This window comes from Pteropus vampyrus, unplaced genomic scaffold (assembly GCF_000151845.1).
Source record: "Pteropus vampyrus isolate Shadow unplaced genomic scaffold, Pvam_2.0 Scaffold353, whole genome shotgun sequence".
Lineage (NCBI taxonomy): Eukaryota > Metazoa > Chordata > Mammalia > Chiroptera > Pteropodidae > Pteropus > Pteropus vampyrus.
This window is the reverse complement of record NW_011889134.1, coordinates 428,757-444,262: the sequence shown is the minus strand read 5'-3', so window position 1 is coordinate 444,262 and position 15,506 is coordinate 428,757. Positions and strand designations below refer to the sequence as shown.

At 35.2% G+C, this 15,506-nt stretch overlaps 1 protein-coding gene across 5 annotated transcripts in view; it reads right to left on the bottom strand.

Moving 5' to 3' along the window:
• Positions 1 to 15,506, bottom strand: part of EFHC1 (EF-hand domain containing 1) — a 57,261-nt gene that overhangs the window by 36,098 nt on the left and 5,657 nt on the right. For 2 of the 5 annotated variants that reach the window (XM_011379072.2, XM_023522651.1), the window contains exons 2-5: positions 10,998 to 11,219; positions 8,930 to 9,217; positions 4,639 to 4,788; positions 3,056 to 3,248 (exon numbers count right to left, since the gene is read on the bottom strand). In XM_011379072.2, coding sequence (XP_011377374.1) covers positions 3,056 to 3,248; positions 4,639 to 4,788; positions 8,930 to 9,217; positions 10,998 to 11,219 — 853 coding nt within the window. Of the gene's footprint in view, positions 1 to 3,055; positions 3,249 to 4,638; positions 4,789 to 8,929; positions 9,220 to 10,997; positions 11,220 to 15,506 lie in introns of all 5 variants that reach the window. The other 3 variants (XM_023522653.1, XM_023522652.1, XM_023522654.1) reach the window with 2 other exon arrangements.

Here is a 15,506-nt window from a genome sequence, read left to right as displayed (position 1 = left end):
CTTTATCACTTCTTACAGCTCAGATCTTACTTCTGGAATCATTTTCTTCCTACCAGAAGTACACTCAAGAATTTTTCTAATAAGGGTCTGTTGTTAATGAAATCTGTTCTGTTTGCCTGAGAATGTATTTCACCTTCTTTAAAGCCAGTTTCTCCAGGCATTAAATTCTATTTTTTCTCAGCATTTTGAAGATATTATTAAACTGCTGCTACTAAGAAGTCGGCTATCATTCTAGCTCCCACTCTGTGTGGGTAATTTTGTTCTTTGGTTGCTTTTATGATCTTTTTGAATTTGGTGTTCTTAAGTTTGACTATGACATATCTAGGTACAGATTTATATTTTTACAACTTTATTTAGGTATAATTGACTGTAATAAGCTATACATATTTAGAGTGTACAACTTTCATGTTGTTTGACATATGTACTCAGGAAAAGGCAAGATCAAACAACGAAAGCCAGTCTAAACAATAATTAACAGACTTTATGAACCTAGTGCCTTGGGTTCAATAGCTGAGTAGTAGGAGGCTTTTGGTAAGCCAAATATCCTTTTTTTGGCATTACTCACCACATATTGGTAACTAGCAATTACCTTCAACAAAGAAAGAACTTGTAGAATTTTTAGCATGAGAACTTTTAGATATTTAACTCCATTTATCATAAAAATATAATTTTTATTTATCTTAACTATTAAAAGAAGGCCCTGACAGAAGGAACTTTGAAAGATACTCCCATAATTTCCTGTTATTGTCCAACACTCTCTGACTAGCTACTTGCTCTTGGACACCCCTAAACATACCATACTTGTTCCCAATTCCCAACTCTCACTCTTATTTTTCTCTCTAAAGTTCTCTCTCCTTTTGTTCTCTGCCATTCTAAATCTGGGTCTAATCCCAGCTCTCCCACAGAAACTTCTTTAGTCACTCTAGCTCACATCTCTTCTTCTGACACAACTAGTTACATAATCAGATAATCTGGTACACTTGTGTTTTTGTTTAACAGCTTTGTGTATTTACGACCTGTCTCCCCAATCACTAGAAGTAACTTAAGGACAGAGATTCTAGGTCTGGAAGTTACATTTTCATTTTATACTCCACAGCACTTAGAACACGAAATAGTTCTCATAACATATTTAACTCTCGTTTAATTAAATTCAGTAAAAATCATCCATTGGATAAATGCATTTGAGAATCAATTAAACACCACCTCTTTAACACTGCTATTCCAGTTAAAGGAATTACATCTCTGATAGGAGCTTTGCTTTTTTCTGTCCTGCTACTACATGACTAACAATCACTTTCACAGAAAGATAAGTTTCCTTCCTCTTAAAAGGACCCTATATATACCTCTCTATGTTACTGATAAAACTTTTGTTAAAACTGGAGAAGTTGTAGAAGAGGATGAATACATATTGAAAATTTTAGATGTAGACCTCATTGATAAGGCAGAGACAAACATGGAACCTGAGATTTCAAGGCATTCAGTTTTCGTGACACTTTTTTTCATTCTACCCTAAATACATTCCCATTTTTTCTCTTAATCTACTATAAATCTAATGTTTGTTAGCTCTAAATGGCAGGAATTTCAGGCTCATTTAAGCAATATGAAAGGCCACGATTAGTATATTAGTCCCAATGTCTCAAAACTCTAAGGGGGGTCTACAGGAGGCTAAATATAAGAATGTGGTAGGCAGCGACCAGATTATGTTGAAATAGGGCAGATACAGACAGTTGTTGCTATCTAAAAATACAAGCAATTATTCTAGTTTTTCAAAAAAAGATTTTTAATGTTAACTCTCTTAATTTTAAAATGATTACACAATTTTTACTCCCTTTTTGTCTTTTCTGCTATCTCATTTTCCTCTGCCTCACATGAAGCCATTCCAATGCACAGCTTTTTTTATTGTACGTGCATTATGTATATTGCTTGCAAAATATTTTATTTTATGTAAATGTTACTGCATTATACATCCCATTTTACGTCTTTTTTTCTACACATAATTATGTTTTCAGGATGCACCCATTTGCTTTCTTGTACATTTTGTTTATTGCTTCTAACTACTACATATTTACCAAGCTATACCTTCACCGCATTTTGTTTATCCACTCTCCCAGTGATGGAAATCTCCAACTCCTTTCCCCTAAATAACACTGCATTTTTAAAAACACTTTGCAGGCCAAAAAATATATGTGGGTAGGCTAAATTTAGCCTTCAGACTGCCACTTTGTTTATAATCTCTAATCTCAATTTGTTTATAAGCTCTAAGACAAATCTTTTGTTCAATACCTGGAATTTCTTTTCTCCTAGCTCCAAAAAAACAGAATAAAGGGGAAAAAAATCAATATAAGTTTTACAAAATTCTGTCAGCCATTCGACCACAAGAGATGTCATTACATTCAGCCAAGATGACATTTTTGTAAGAGAAAATTCTTAAACTACCAAGTCAATAACTAAAGTAAGCCTATTTACCCCAGAGAAATATTGATGGATGGCAAGTATCAGCTGTACTTTGTTGCCTTCTCACTTTCCACTCCACTAGGTTATTTTACACTAACAAAGAAAGAGTAAGTGTTGACACAACAGAGCTCCACCTCTATGAGTCATAGACATTCCTATTCTAATCTTAAATTATCCCACATAGAAACGTCTATTTAGGAAGTATTTGAAGTGAGAAGCAAAGTCAGGAAAGCACATAGGAAAATGGTAAGCTACAACTTTGAATAAAAACAAGCTTGTTTTAGAAATGCACTAAAAATCTGATCTTAAGTTGCTTCAGTTCAGAAGCCTTTCTCTTCCACACTTTAATGAATCTCCTACTGCCATTTTGGTTTTGTTTCTTTGATTTCAGTATCAGTCATCTCCACCCGACCATTTCAGAGGCAAATATGGAAAAGGGGCAAGTAAAGGAGGGAATTATGGGAAAGCCATTTTTTGAGCACCTATGAGACCATGGCAAGAACCTCCAAAGTGTAAAGGGCAATGACAACACTGATTAAGAAATGTCTTTGAGATCTAAAAAAGGTCCTAATTATCAGAAGATAAACCAAATCAAACATACTTGCATTCTCCACCAAAACCTTGGGCATGCGCTGGCGGTTCATCAAGAGTGGGAAGGGATCTCGCCCATCATTCCGTTCATGGACCTCTCGAATGTCTACTGTATCATCCATAAGATAGTAATGAATGATGTAGTTCCGACATTCACCAAACATGCTGTCTGTATCATCCCAGATTGCATAGAATCGTAGAACCTTTAAAAAATCCAAAGTAGTGACTTAAATAAGAGCTCTACAAGTAGAGAGTTTAACTTAGCTATTCTGGAATTTATATATCAGACAATAATGAAAAGATTAGCTAGAGAAGCTATGAAGCAATCTCAGATGGTTAAAAAAAAAAAGAAATATTCACCAAGATACAAAAACATCTTAAATTATGTACCAGATGACAACAACTGGAAAATATTAAATAATACACTTACAAGTTTATGCTGCAAAAGAATTCACTTTGATCCAAAATATTAGTCAGTGAAAGAGAAGCTGAGTTAAAAGAGCAATGGATCTTTTATACCACGGGTTTCCAACCCCTGGGCCTCGGAAGGGTACTATTAGGAGTAGGCCGCAGAGCAGGAGGTGAACAACAGGCTAGGAAGCCTGTTGGATCTGCACTTGCACCTGCTCCCCAGCATCACTGCCTCAGCTCTACCTCAGATAATCAGGCATTAGATTCACATAGGAGCACAGGTTCTTGACGCCAAAAGGTTGGGGACCACTATTTATACTGTGGTTTATATGAATTAATAAAGGTACATATGAATGGTTTATACATAATTAGTTTGAAAAGAATTTTCCTTTATTAAGCAGTCCTTTTTTTTTTTAGTTCCATCAACACATCTTCTAGTAACATATCAACAACACAATCTTTAAATACAAAATAACGGAAATATGATTGATATAAAGAATGTCCTTAAAAGACCATGATAGAGCTAGGTAAAATTTTCTGAAAAGTAATTACATGTGTGAGAGAAAAAACAGCAAAGAAGCATTAAGGGTGATCTCTCTTTTCCTTTTCCCTTTAGTACACAAAAGAGAAGACTGAAATCTGTTTCTATATACCAGCCCACAAGTGGGGAGGACAAGAAGGCTGGGACAGAGTTGGAAAATACCCAAAACATTCTGCACTCATACATTAATATAAAATTTAACAAGGAAGCATCTACAATGGAATTTCTGTTAAATCATTATTTTAACATTAGAAACCTATATATAAGGAATAGCTTTGAAATTTCCCAATAATTCATTTAAGTTTTCCCAAAGGATTCTATAAGATTAACTCATATTTGGTAAAGAAGCAATAGGTTGGAAAAGTAAAGTGGGAAGCAGATGTTAGCTGAGGAATTCCTTCGAGATTTAAAAGTTTGGAGCAACTCACAAGACTTAATTCCACAATCTTCTTTGGATCTCTAATATACAAGTTAGGCATTCCTATACCTCTAACTCTAGATGAAAAGAAAAAGAGCACTGTATCCAAATGGCTACATTATAGATGTAATTTTTCAAAACACACATCTATCAAAATAACTTGCTAAAAAACACTGCCACATTTGGAAACCAGTAAACCTACCCAGGTGCCTGGGTCACTTACTTGTTTGTCAAAGGTGAGAAACTGCTTGAGTTGATCAAAGTCCGATGGGGTGACATACTTACGAAGAGGCTGTTTCCGCAGTTCAGTGTAAGGGTCGAGAGCCATCTTCTCAGGTGGATTTAGTTCAATTCCTTGACTTTCCAAAAATTCCTAAATAGTTCAAAATAAATAATGTTCATCTTTCTTGAAGCTTTTTAAAGTAATACTAACTGATGGAGTAAAAATAAGTATAATAACTTTGATGCCACTGCCTAGGTTAACCATTAGTTTGCAGCATGAACATGTCTTAGCAGTTGATCCAACTCTATAATGCAGATTATAATAGATAATTACCTTATTTGTTCTATATTATAAAAATGATAGGCAATATGAAAAGTTCTAAATACAAATTCAGATCAATGAAATTTAGTTAGGTGACCAATCACAGAGTTAAGTCCTAGCATTGCTTACATACACACATCTGAAACCTAACAATAGTTTTAAATAATATATAATTCATATCAGGTTACAGGGGCAAGCTGCCCAATGACAAAGTTAAGCTGAAATCAAATTCCCAACTTTCCAACTCACTTAAAATAAGTATATGATTAAGTGTCACCCACAAAAAAAGAAAGCATACTCACTGGTTATTTTAGACCAGAAGATATTTTAGCAAAGCGGGAAAGACAAATCAACTGTTTAAATGTCACAGAAAAAGTTAAGGAAAGCATTTGAACTTGACATGATCATAAATTTTATTTTGCTAATTATGAATAAATATATGATTTTCAGAGTCATTGTATCTTTTAATACAACTTGACATTGTTTCTCCTTAAAAGGACCAAAATGAACTATGCCTTTTCTGATAATGAGAAAAGAACAATTTCATGATATCTGTTTACATTCTGGAACTGAAAATTAACCTGAAATCTGTTTTTTTGTGTGTGGGGGGCGGGGCTGGGCAGGGGGTGGATTGTGTGGTTTGCTTTTGGAGGATTCAATAGAAAATATACAGAACTCAGGGCCAAAATATTTGGGTTCTAATATTACCTCTACTGCTAACTAGCTTGTAATCTTAGTATTTAAAGTTTTATAGGCGGTCTTTGGTTTCCTTTTCATATAAAAATATTATGACCTTAACATGTATTTAAACTACTGAGCTGGAGATAATGACGAACAATAAAATTCTCCTTTCCCTTGAGATGGTGTAATAGTGTAGGAGGATTATTGAATGAGGTATTTAGTGAATGTTTTACTCCTTTCTGTTGCTTTCAATAGATAACCAGGACCTTTGTTAACCTTACCTTAGGGATTTGGGCGGGAATGTAGAAGCTTCCCCAGATTGACTGTTCTTCCTGTCTCTTAAAGTCTAAACTCTTTGAAGGGATTATTCTAGTGTCTCAGAAAGAAGGAAGAGAAGAGAATTTCTGAGGGCAAAAAGAGAGAAAGGAGGAAATTCTCTCAGGCTGGAAACAGGACATAGGTTGGTGGGTTCTCAGAAGAACAAGACACCACATGTGCTTTAGGGTGCTCTGAGCATATGCAGCCAGTCAGGAACATTCAGTTTCAGGCATTTGGAGTCCCAGGGTCTTACCTAGCACCAAAGCATTAGGGAGGTGCCCTTGGTCATTGGACAACCTATGGACCCTGTTCATATGACTCCTTTAGAGCTGGAGTGCTTCCTTATTCTTAGGGCTTGGAATCTCTGGCAAAGCTGAGGATAAATGGAAACACCAGCCCAGTTGGATTGGGGCTCAAATAGGTTTTAAGTTATTTTTTTAAAAGAATGTTTTCTGCACATCTGCATTTGTGGGGTAGGATTCACATCTGCTTTACTAGCAGTAAAACTTTAGTGAAGATAAATTCTAGATTTCCAATTTCTAGAGCTTTATTATTATTATTTTTAATATGTTCAGTTCATTCTGTCTATAGGACAAAACATTTATTTGAAGTAATGAGGAAGGGTAAGAAGGGATGGAGGTGGTGGTGATATATTTAAAGAAAAATGGTTGTTCAAATTACACCATAAAGACAGCTATCTCTTCCTTATCCACTCACAGGTCCAGCCCTAATAAAAACCATCAAATTAGATAAGATATGCATAAATTTTAAACTGTTTTAGAAGCCGACTTCTAACCTAACAGATCAATTATTTAAAACATAATTCAATCTAATCATCGGTGTCCAAAATATACAGCTCTAGTCTATTATCAGTCATTAAAATACAATTGATCCTCGTTATTCTGTATTTGTAAATTCACCTATTTGCTAAAATTTATTTGTAATCCCTAAGTCAATATTTATGGTGCTTTTGTGGTCCTTCACACTTGTGCATGAAGTAATAGAAATTTGAGTTACCTAATGTGCACATCTCCCACTGAGGTTGAACAAGGTCACATTCTGCTATATTTCAGCTTTCATACTAAAAAAGCATCCTTTTTGTGGTTTATATACTGCTATTTTGTTTTTACTTTTGTGCTTTTCGTTGGTGATTTTGCTATTTAAAATGGTTCCAACCTTAGTGCTGAAGTGCTGACTTGTGTTCTAAATGCAAGAAGGCTGTAATATGTACTTAATGCCACTATACTGTACATATAAAAATTGTTAAAATGGTAAGTTTTATGTTATGAATATTTTACTACAATTTTTTTTAAAAGGCAGGTGTGATATCCCTTAAAGAGAAAATACATGCGTTAGATAAGCTTCATTCAGGCATAAGTAACATGCTGTGGCCATGAGTTCAGTGTTAATGAATCACCAATATATTTTAAAGATGGCATCTTGAAGTGGAAACACACATAAAACAAGGGTATGTACTGACCAGTTGAAGAAAAGGTTGTAAACAGAGGCTTGTAGGAACCTAGCCCTGTATTTCTCCTAGGAGCAACGGTTCAGTACTTGCTAATTGTTTATGGCAACTTTACAGAATATAACATGAGTAAAGAGAATTGAGTGTAACTGGCTTAGATCAGGTGCTACAGGGTCAACCTGCAAATGTGCAAATTGTCCATAAAGATACAACTGTAAAAGAATTTTAATATCTTAACTTTTTGTAACATTTTCTAATTTCTCATTGTTGGTACAATTTTGAAACCATCTATGATTAAAAAAAAAAAAAAAAGGACCTAAAAAACCTAAATAATGAGAGATCAAAATATTTTGAATGGGACAGTATCTCAAAAATGGTCTAGCACCTCAACCTTCTGTATTATTTTTCTCTATTGCTTTGGAATAGCACAGATGCCATGTCTTCTTTCTTTACTTCCTTGAGGTCTCTGTTCATGTGCTATCTTATATATGAGGCCTTCTCTGACCAGCCTTTATATATAGCAATCCCCTCCAACTCCCATGCCCTTTACTCTGCTTTAGTTTCTTCTACAGCTCTTATCAGCATCTGATATATATATATATTTGTTGCTTATTGTTTGTCTCCTCCAACCAGAGAGTAACAGCCTCCATAAAGGCAATGCTTTATACTTTGAACAACGTCTGACACATAGCAGGCACTCAATAAGTATTTGCTAAATAAATTACTAAATTAAAAAATAAATGAGTGAATTCATAGGAGCTTAATGCACAGTAAAAATTAATCACATCCGGCATTAGATAATATGAGATTAAAGGCATAAAATAATTCAGAAACTATCTTTGCTTCTAAAACATCTTTTAACTAAGACAAATTTGGAACTGATTGCCTATTAACTACATTTTGTGCTAAAGAAAGGTTGGTCTCACTCAATTGTAAGTTGTCAAAAATCCATATTTATGAAATAGAGGAAATAGAGGATTTTTGTCAATATAAAAAAGCGTTTTCCTTTAAAAATGGTTTTGTTTCAGGAATTCTTTAGATAGTAAGTTTCCTTAGAATATAGCAAGTATGATTTACAGAAAAAATATAAATTTACAAAAAATTTTAGGCTTATATCTGCTAACAGAGGTAGTACTATTTTTGTAAATTCAAACTTCAGATAAATTGTCGATGCCTCTTTCATATTTCCATCCTATCGAGGGTGCTACTTCCCATACTCTCTATTTGAATCAGCATGTGAACTGGTTTCTTATCAAATGGTTAAGCTATGATGAGAGTTTAATTTTATTTGAATGGATATGTATCAATATCACTGTGACAAAAATGATATCACTACATAGTGTTGGCACATATCAGCACATACACACATACCAAATTCATCTATATAATAATCCATACAGCACAGATTATCTGTCTTCCTCTTACCCTAATAAATAAAATGTATCCATCCATAAATTAGAATGATGCCATGGACACCAAAACTTCCAAAACTATATACTATACCTGTGTGAATCGGTCACATTCAACGATGCGGAAAGTTTTGCCATAAATTGTGATGTTTATTCCTCGATTTAAGTCTTTCCAATGGTAATGGTCTCCCTGGTCATTCTTGGCTAGCCGTTGGCGTTTGATCAACTTGCCTTGAGGGATCCCAGAGTTTTCCACAACGGGCTCTATAACAGACATGCTGTCATCTTCTAGGTAGTAGTAAATATTCACTTGCCGGATTCTATAATGTTCCTCAGTTGACATAGGAACATCTTCTTGGAAATAGGCATCAAATTTCAGCACCTATAATACATAAGGGAAGGAGATATGGCATTTTATTAGTTTCTCATCTAAAAAAATATCAAGTACTCTCCTATAAAGAGAATCACTCAGGGAGATTTGAATATTCATCACTTCTGTCTTCTCAAAGGTTGCCAAACTATGATCCATGGGACAAATCTACCCCTTTCATCTGTTTTCATATACAAGCTAAGAATTTTTTTTACATATTTAAATGGTTAAAAAAATCAAAAGAATAAAATTTCACTACACATGAAAATTAAATGAAATTCAAACTTCAGTATCCACAAATAATTATGTAAATAATGCTTATTTGCTAATGGCTGTTTTCCTATTGTAAGAGCAGAGTTGTCAGCAGTTGTGATAGAGGCCACATGGACTGCTACCCTACCTTTGCCCCATTCATATATTGAAATCCTAACCCTCAATGTGACTATATTAGGAGATAGGGTCTTTATGAAGTAATTAACCTTAAATGAGGTTTTAAGGGTGCAAAGAAGATCCTGTAATGGGCAGACAGTGCTATAATTTCAAGAAAATAAGGAAAATAAATCTTGTGTGATTGAAACACAGTGGCTGATGCATTAAAAAAAAATGTTTAACTAGTGATTATTGATGTAAATGGTATAGTTCCACCACCAGACTGTTCTGTATCTTCAAGCCTCTAGCTTCAATAGGAACTCAATAAAAGTTGACTAGTTGGATACAAATGGTATAAAATTTAACAAAAATAATAAAATAAAAAGGTGAAAAATAGGCTAGGAGTAAATTAGGAAACCTAGCTTATAAAAATTGGTCAGTAGTTCTAGACCTAGCTATATATAAAAATCATCTGGAAATCAGAATCGATGAGGACCGAGGAAGCATCTAAGTTTCTTATTCCTGTTTAGACAAAAAAAGTGTAGCTCACGTAGGAATGCTACATTTTCTAGGACTTGACATTTTCTGCAATCAAACTACTAAAAACAGAATACTATAAATAGAATGATGTCATTTGTTTCCAAAGACTATCGATATACTATAGCAATGCGAAAATAATAATAAAAGTGAAATATTTCATGGCAAACTTTAAAGGTACAGTTAGGACTGTAATTTGCGAGTTATCTCGGGGCAAATGGGAAAAGGGTTAAAAGTCCCACCAGTGATTCTGCTATATGGCCAGGATGCGGACTGCTTCTGCTTAGTGAAAAGAAGAGGCTCGCTGACAAGGAAAATCAAGGATGATGTAAAAATGTCAACAGATGGAAATAAGGTAACTCACGTTACAAAAGCATAAGGGTAAATAAGACACAAACAAATATGTTATGCTCCCTCTGGTTATGTTATGTCAAACCTGAAATGTTCCCTGAAAAACAAAAGCTTATAGAGACAGCCTGGAAAAAACTGACAAAAGATGGAGTTGTCATGATGACATTTTGCTTTTCGTAAAGATTAAGGATTTGTCATCATTACAGAACATAAAACTTTTTAAAAAATAGAAAACACAGAGAGGAAAACAAAGCAATATGAACTGAAGAATTCAGAATTCATCCAAATTTCTTTGACTATATTTGGAAAATATTTCAATGAAGTCTATGGGGAATTATTTTCTGTAACTGGCTTCTTGACTAAAGAAAGGCTCTTTCAATCCTAAATTCAGCTGTCTATGACTAAAGGTTAAGGCATTTGAATAATTTTCTTCTCAAAGCACTCTGGAAAACCTGGGGTTTATTGTTGAGTTTTCTAGAAACTGTTGGCTCTCAGAAATTTGATTCAACAGATACCCTAAAATCCCAGATGATACCTTTTTGTCAAAAGCTACGTGCGCAGGAATAAAATCTGCAGGTGGGGCTTGCCTCGGTTGGCCATAAGTTAGAATTGGTGTCTTACTGGCCAACTCATCCAGGTCAGCCTGGGACAGCTGGTTGACTGGGAGTCGGTCCCCGCCTATCCCAACTGTTGGACGTCGAGCAATCGCATAGCCGTTCCTGTAGCCCAGTGTCTGGCTTCTATGAAATGCTGTTTTCTGAAGAAGAAAAGAAGTGTGTCATTAATCAAGTCTATTAGGTAAAAGAGCTAACTTTCAAAAATATCATAATTTAAACCTTTGCTGATAAACACCACAAACCTCATATCCAAAAATTTACCTATATTAGAAGGTTCTTGTATTTTAAGCTAAAACACCTGGCCAGGAACAAGGAGGGAAGCACTGTCCTGTGCTTAAAACTTAAAGCCTTGCTCTGGGACACCTAATTAATTAGTTGCTCACTTTTCAAGAGAAACTAAAATAATTAGTTTTTAAATTTAGTTCCTTAAAATCTTAATTAGTTTTAGTTTCTTATTATCTTAATTTTTCACTAGTTTTTCCATGTTTTTTGTCTTATCTGGTGGCCATAAACCATGGAACCTTAGGTCTGGTTCTGTGAAATCAATTTTTACCTAAGTGAAAGACTCTTCTTGTTATAATGACACTCACATTGTATATGTTACAACATAACATTCACATGTTAGGACTCTGGAAAGAAAGTAGATGTTTATATTTAGGGTCTTGAATTCAGTATTTTCACTTGATCCTTTATTTTAAGGATATAATCCAAAATTATGAGAAAGAACAATGTGCCTAAAACTGACCATTGTAATGTTAATTACAATAGTAAAAACATTAGGAACAATAAAAAAGACAAACATGAATAAATGATAGAAAACTCAGTGGACTATTATGCAGTCATTAAAATACTGGTTTTAAAGACCATGTGGCAACCTGGTCTTTAAAATGTTTAAAATGTTTGATTTAATAAACCTAAAAAAGCAGCATATAAAATTATACGTGTTCTATAATTCCAAGCATACAAACATGTGCCTAAAAGAGACTGGATTTGGAGAATGTTCTCTGTTTATATTATACATTTCCAAATTATGCTGATTTTCCTTTACAATGAAGACATTTTTATTGGTAATTGGAAACAACTAAAAGATTAAATTAAAAAAGAAAAAAGTGTAAAGGAAATATTTTTGAAGGCACAGGGGACCAAAATGGCAACAGTTTCCCCATCCTTTCACAAAGATCAATGCTTAGGCAGCTATCAATGAACAAAAACAGCTCTGGAAGAGCTCTAGAATCCACTTAGGTGTTAGCAACATAGTAGAACAAAGAATCTGAAAATAATCTAGCACAAGAAGAGAAGGAAGACAACTTCATTTTGCCTGTATTATCCCATCCCCCAAATTGGCATTGTTCAGCTCCAAGAGGGAACCTCCCAGCTATAAAGAGTTCTCTTCACCAGAAAAGGAAAAGAGGATGAGCAACCAGCTTCTCTAGTCTTTTGAGGCACTAAATGAAGGTCTCACTTCAGTTTCACTCCACCCAGGCCAGCAAAGCTGAAGTATATAAAGCTAGCTAGGAACAGGGAAGAAAAGCAGGGGCTTCTGGTAGCAGCCACTCAGTGGGAGTGATTGCAGTTCACAGAGAATTTCTCAGTGGACAAACCCAGCAGATTTTGCCACTTCCTGGAAGCCAACAGCAAGTTTAACTACGGCAGCAGTATATCCCCTGAAGATTTCACCAGCTTTTCACTCATGAGTATTCATGTTTGCTGACATGAGCTACTTGAGTCCCTCCCCTCTCTCTATTCCCTGTCCCTGCTAGAGGTCAGGAAATACACCAGTAGCCAGCTCAGGTCTCTGTAGCTGCTCAAGTGCAAGATGCCAGCACAGGCACACTGCCCCGGCTGACCTCTAGTGTTGTACATGAGTTTGGAGCTAGCCCCTCCAGCTGTGTACCTCCATGTAACTGACCTGACTCCCATCACAGGCCTCCACGGCAGTGTGCATGCCTGGTGGAGAGTGTTCCCCCTGTGCAGCCATGGGATAGTATACTTATAATCAGGGCCTCTGCAGCTGCCAGTGAGCCCATAGTTGCTCTGGACTCTTGCTGCCTACTCTGGCCCCCACCACTACGTGTGTGTCTGCAAACAGCTCCTGTAGCCAACTGCTACTGCCACCTGCAGCTGAGTATATGCACACCACTGTCTGTGGCCACCGCTGCTACTTGCCTTGGTCCCTAGCTGCTGGACCTAGACGTGTCGGTGAAGACCCCAACAGCCCTTGCAGCCAGTGTAGATCCCCTGCAGTGCCTGTCAAGGCCCACACAGTTGTCAATGCCGTAGACTCTCATGGTCTGAGCTGAAGAGGCATCATGCCCACCCCATTCCCTGCCAGACCCGGTGCCACACAAACTCACAATTGGTGCTCTGTACCACTAGACCTAGAATCACAGTGTACTTCAGCATACCCCACATGCAGGTGAAACTCTTCCCTTACTAAAATCAGTCCACAAATTTTGGCAGAGGTGACTGCTTCTTCGAATGTGAATACACCTATGTAAGATTATGAAGAATCAGGGAAACATAACTCTATCAAAAGAATACAGTAAACCTACAGTCACTGGCAGAGGTGACTGCTTCTTCAAATGTGAATACACCTATGTAAGATTATGAAGAATCAGGGAAACATAACTCTATCAAAAGAATACAGTAAACCTACAGTCACTGGCCCCAAAGAAATGAAGAACGAGAAACTACCTGACTAAACAAAAATCAAAATAACTCAGAGAGCTATGAGAACACATATAAAACAATTTAATGATATCAGGAAAACTACAAGAGCAAAATAAGAAGTTTAACAAAGAGATAGAAAACATTTAAAAGAACCAAATAGAAATTTTGGAGCTGAAGAATAAAGTGATTGAACTGAAAAATTCAATAGTAGCTTTAAAGAAGACTTGAATAAGTGTATGAGACTTACAGGACACCGACAAGAGAAATAATGTATGTATCATTGGAATCCCAGAAGGAGAAGAGAAGGAAAAGAGAAGAAAAAAGGGGTAGAATATTTATTTATAAAAATAATGGCTGAGAATTCCCCAATGCTGGGGAGAAAGTTGGTATATAAGTTCATGAAGGTATTTTAATAAAAAATTATCTTCTCCAAGACACATAATAATAAAACTGTCTAAAATCAAAGACAAAGAGAGAATTTTAAAAACAGTAAAAGAAGAAAAAAACCTCTCATACAAGGGAAACTCCATAAGGCTATCACAGGATTTCTCAGCAGAGACCGTACAGGCCAGGAGATAATGAAATAATACATTCAAAGTGCTGAAAGAAATCAATGCTAACCAAAAATATTTTACCCAGAAAAGTTGTGCTTTTAAGACAAGGATGTCCACTTTCACCACTTTTATTCAACATGGTACTGGAAGTCCTAGCTACAGCAATCAGACAAGAAAAAGAAATAAAAGACATCCAAATTAGAAAAGAAGTAAAACTGTCATTATCTGAAGATGATATGATTCTATATCTACAGAATCCTAAAGATTCCACTAAAAATGGTTAGAACTGATAAATGAATTCAGTGAAGTAGTGGGATACAAAATTAATATTCAGAAATTGGTTGCATTTCTATATATCATAATAAACTATCAGAAATAGAAATTAAGAAAACAATCCCATTTACAATTGCATCGAAAACAAAATACCTAGGAATAAATTTAACTAAGGAAGTACAAGATCTGTACTTGGCAAATTATAAGTCATTGAAGAAAGAAATTAAAGAAGATACAAATAAATGGAAACATATATAGTGTTCATGGATAGGAAGAATTAACATCGTTAAAATATCCACACTACTCAAAGCAATATACAGATTCAATAGAAACCATATCAAAATATCAATGGCATTTTTCACTGAATTTGGAATAAATAATCCTAAAATTTATATGGAACCATAAAAGACCCCGAATAGCCACGACAATCTTGAGAAAGAAGAATGAAGTTAGAAGTAACATGCTACCTGATATCAAACAATACTACAAGGCTATAGTAATTGAAACAGCATGGTACCAGCATAAAAATAGACACATAGATCAATGGAACAGAATAGGGAGCCCAGAAATAAACCTATGCCTAAATGGTCATTTAATCTATGACAAAGGGTGCAAGAATATACAATGGGGTAAAGACTACCTATTCAATAAATGGTGTTGGGAAAACTGCATAGATACAAGGAAAAAAATGAAACTGGACCACCTCCTTATACCATATACAAAGAGAAACTCACAGTGGATTAAAGACTTAAATGTAAGACCTGAAACCATAAAACTCCTACAAGAAAACATAGGCACCAAACCCTCTGACATTGCTTTCAGTATTATTTTTTTCTGATATATATCCTAGGGCAAGAAAAACAAAAGAAAAAATAAACAAACGGGACTATATCAAACTAAAAAGTTTTTGCACAGCAAAGGAAACCATCA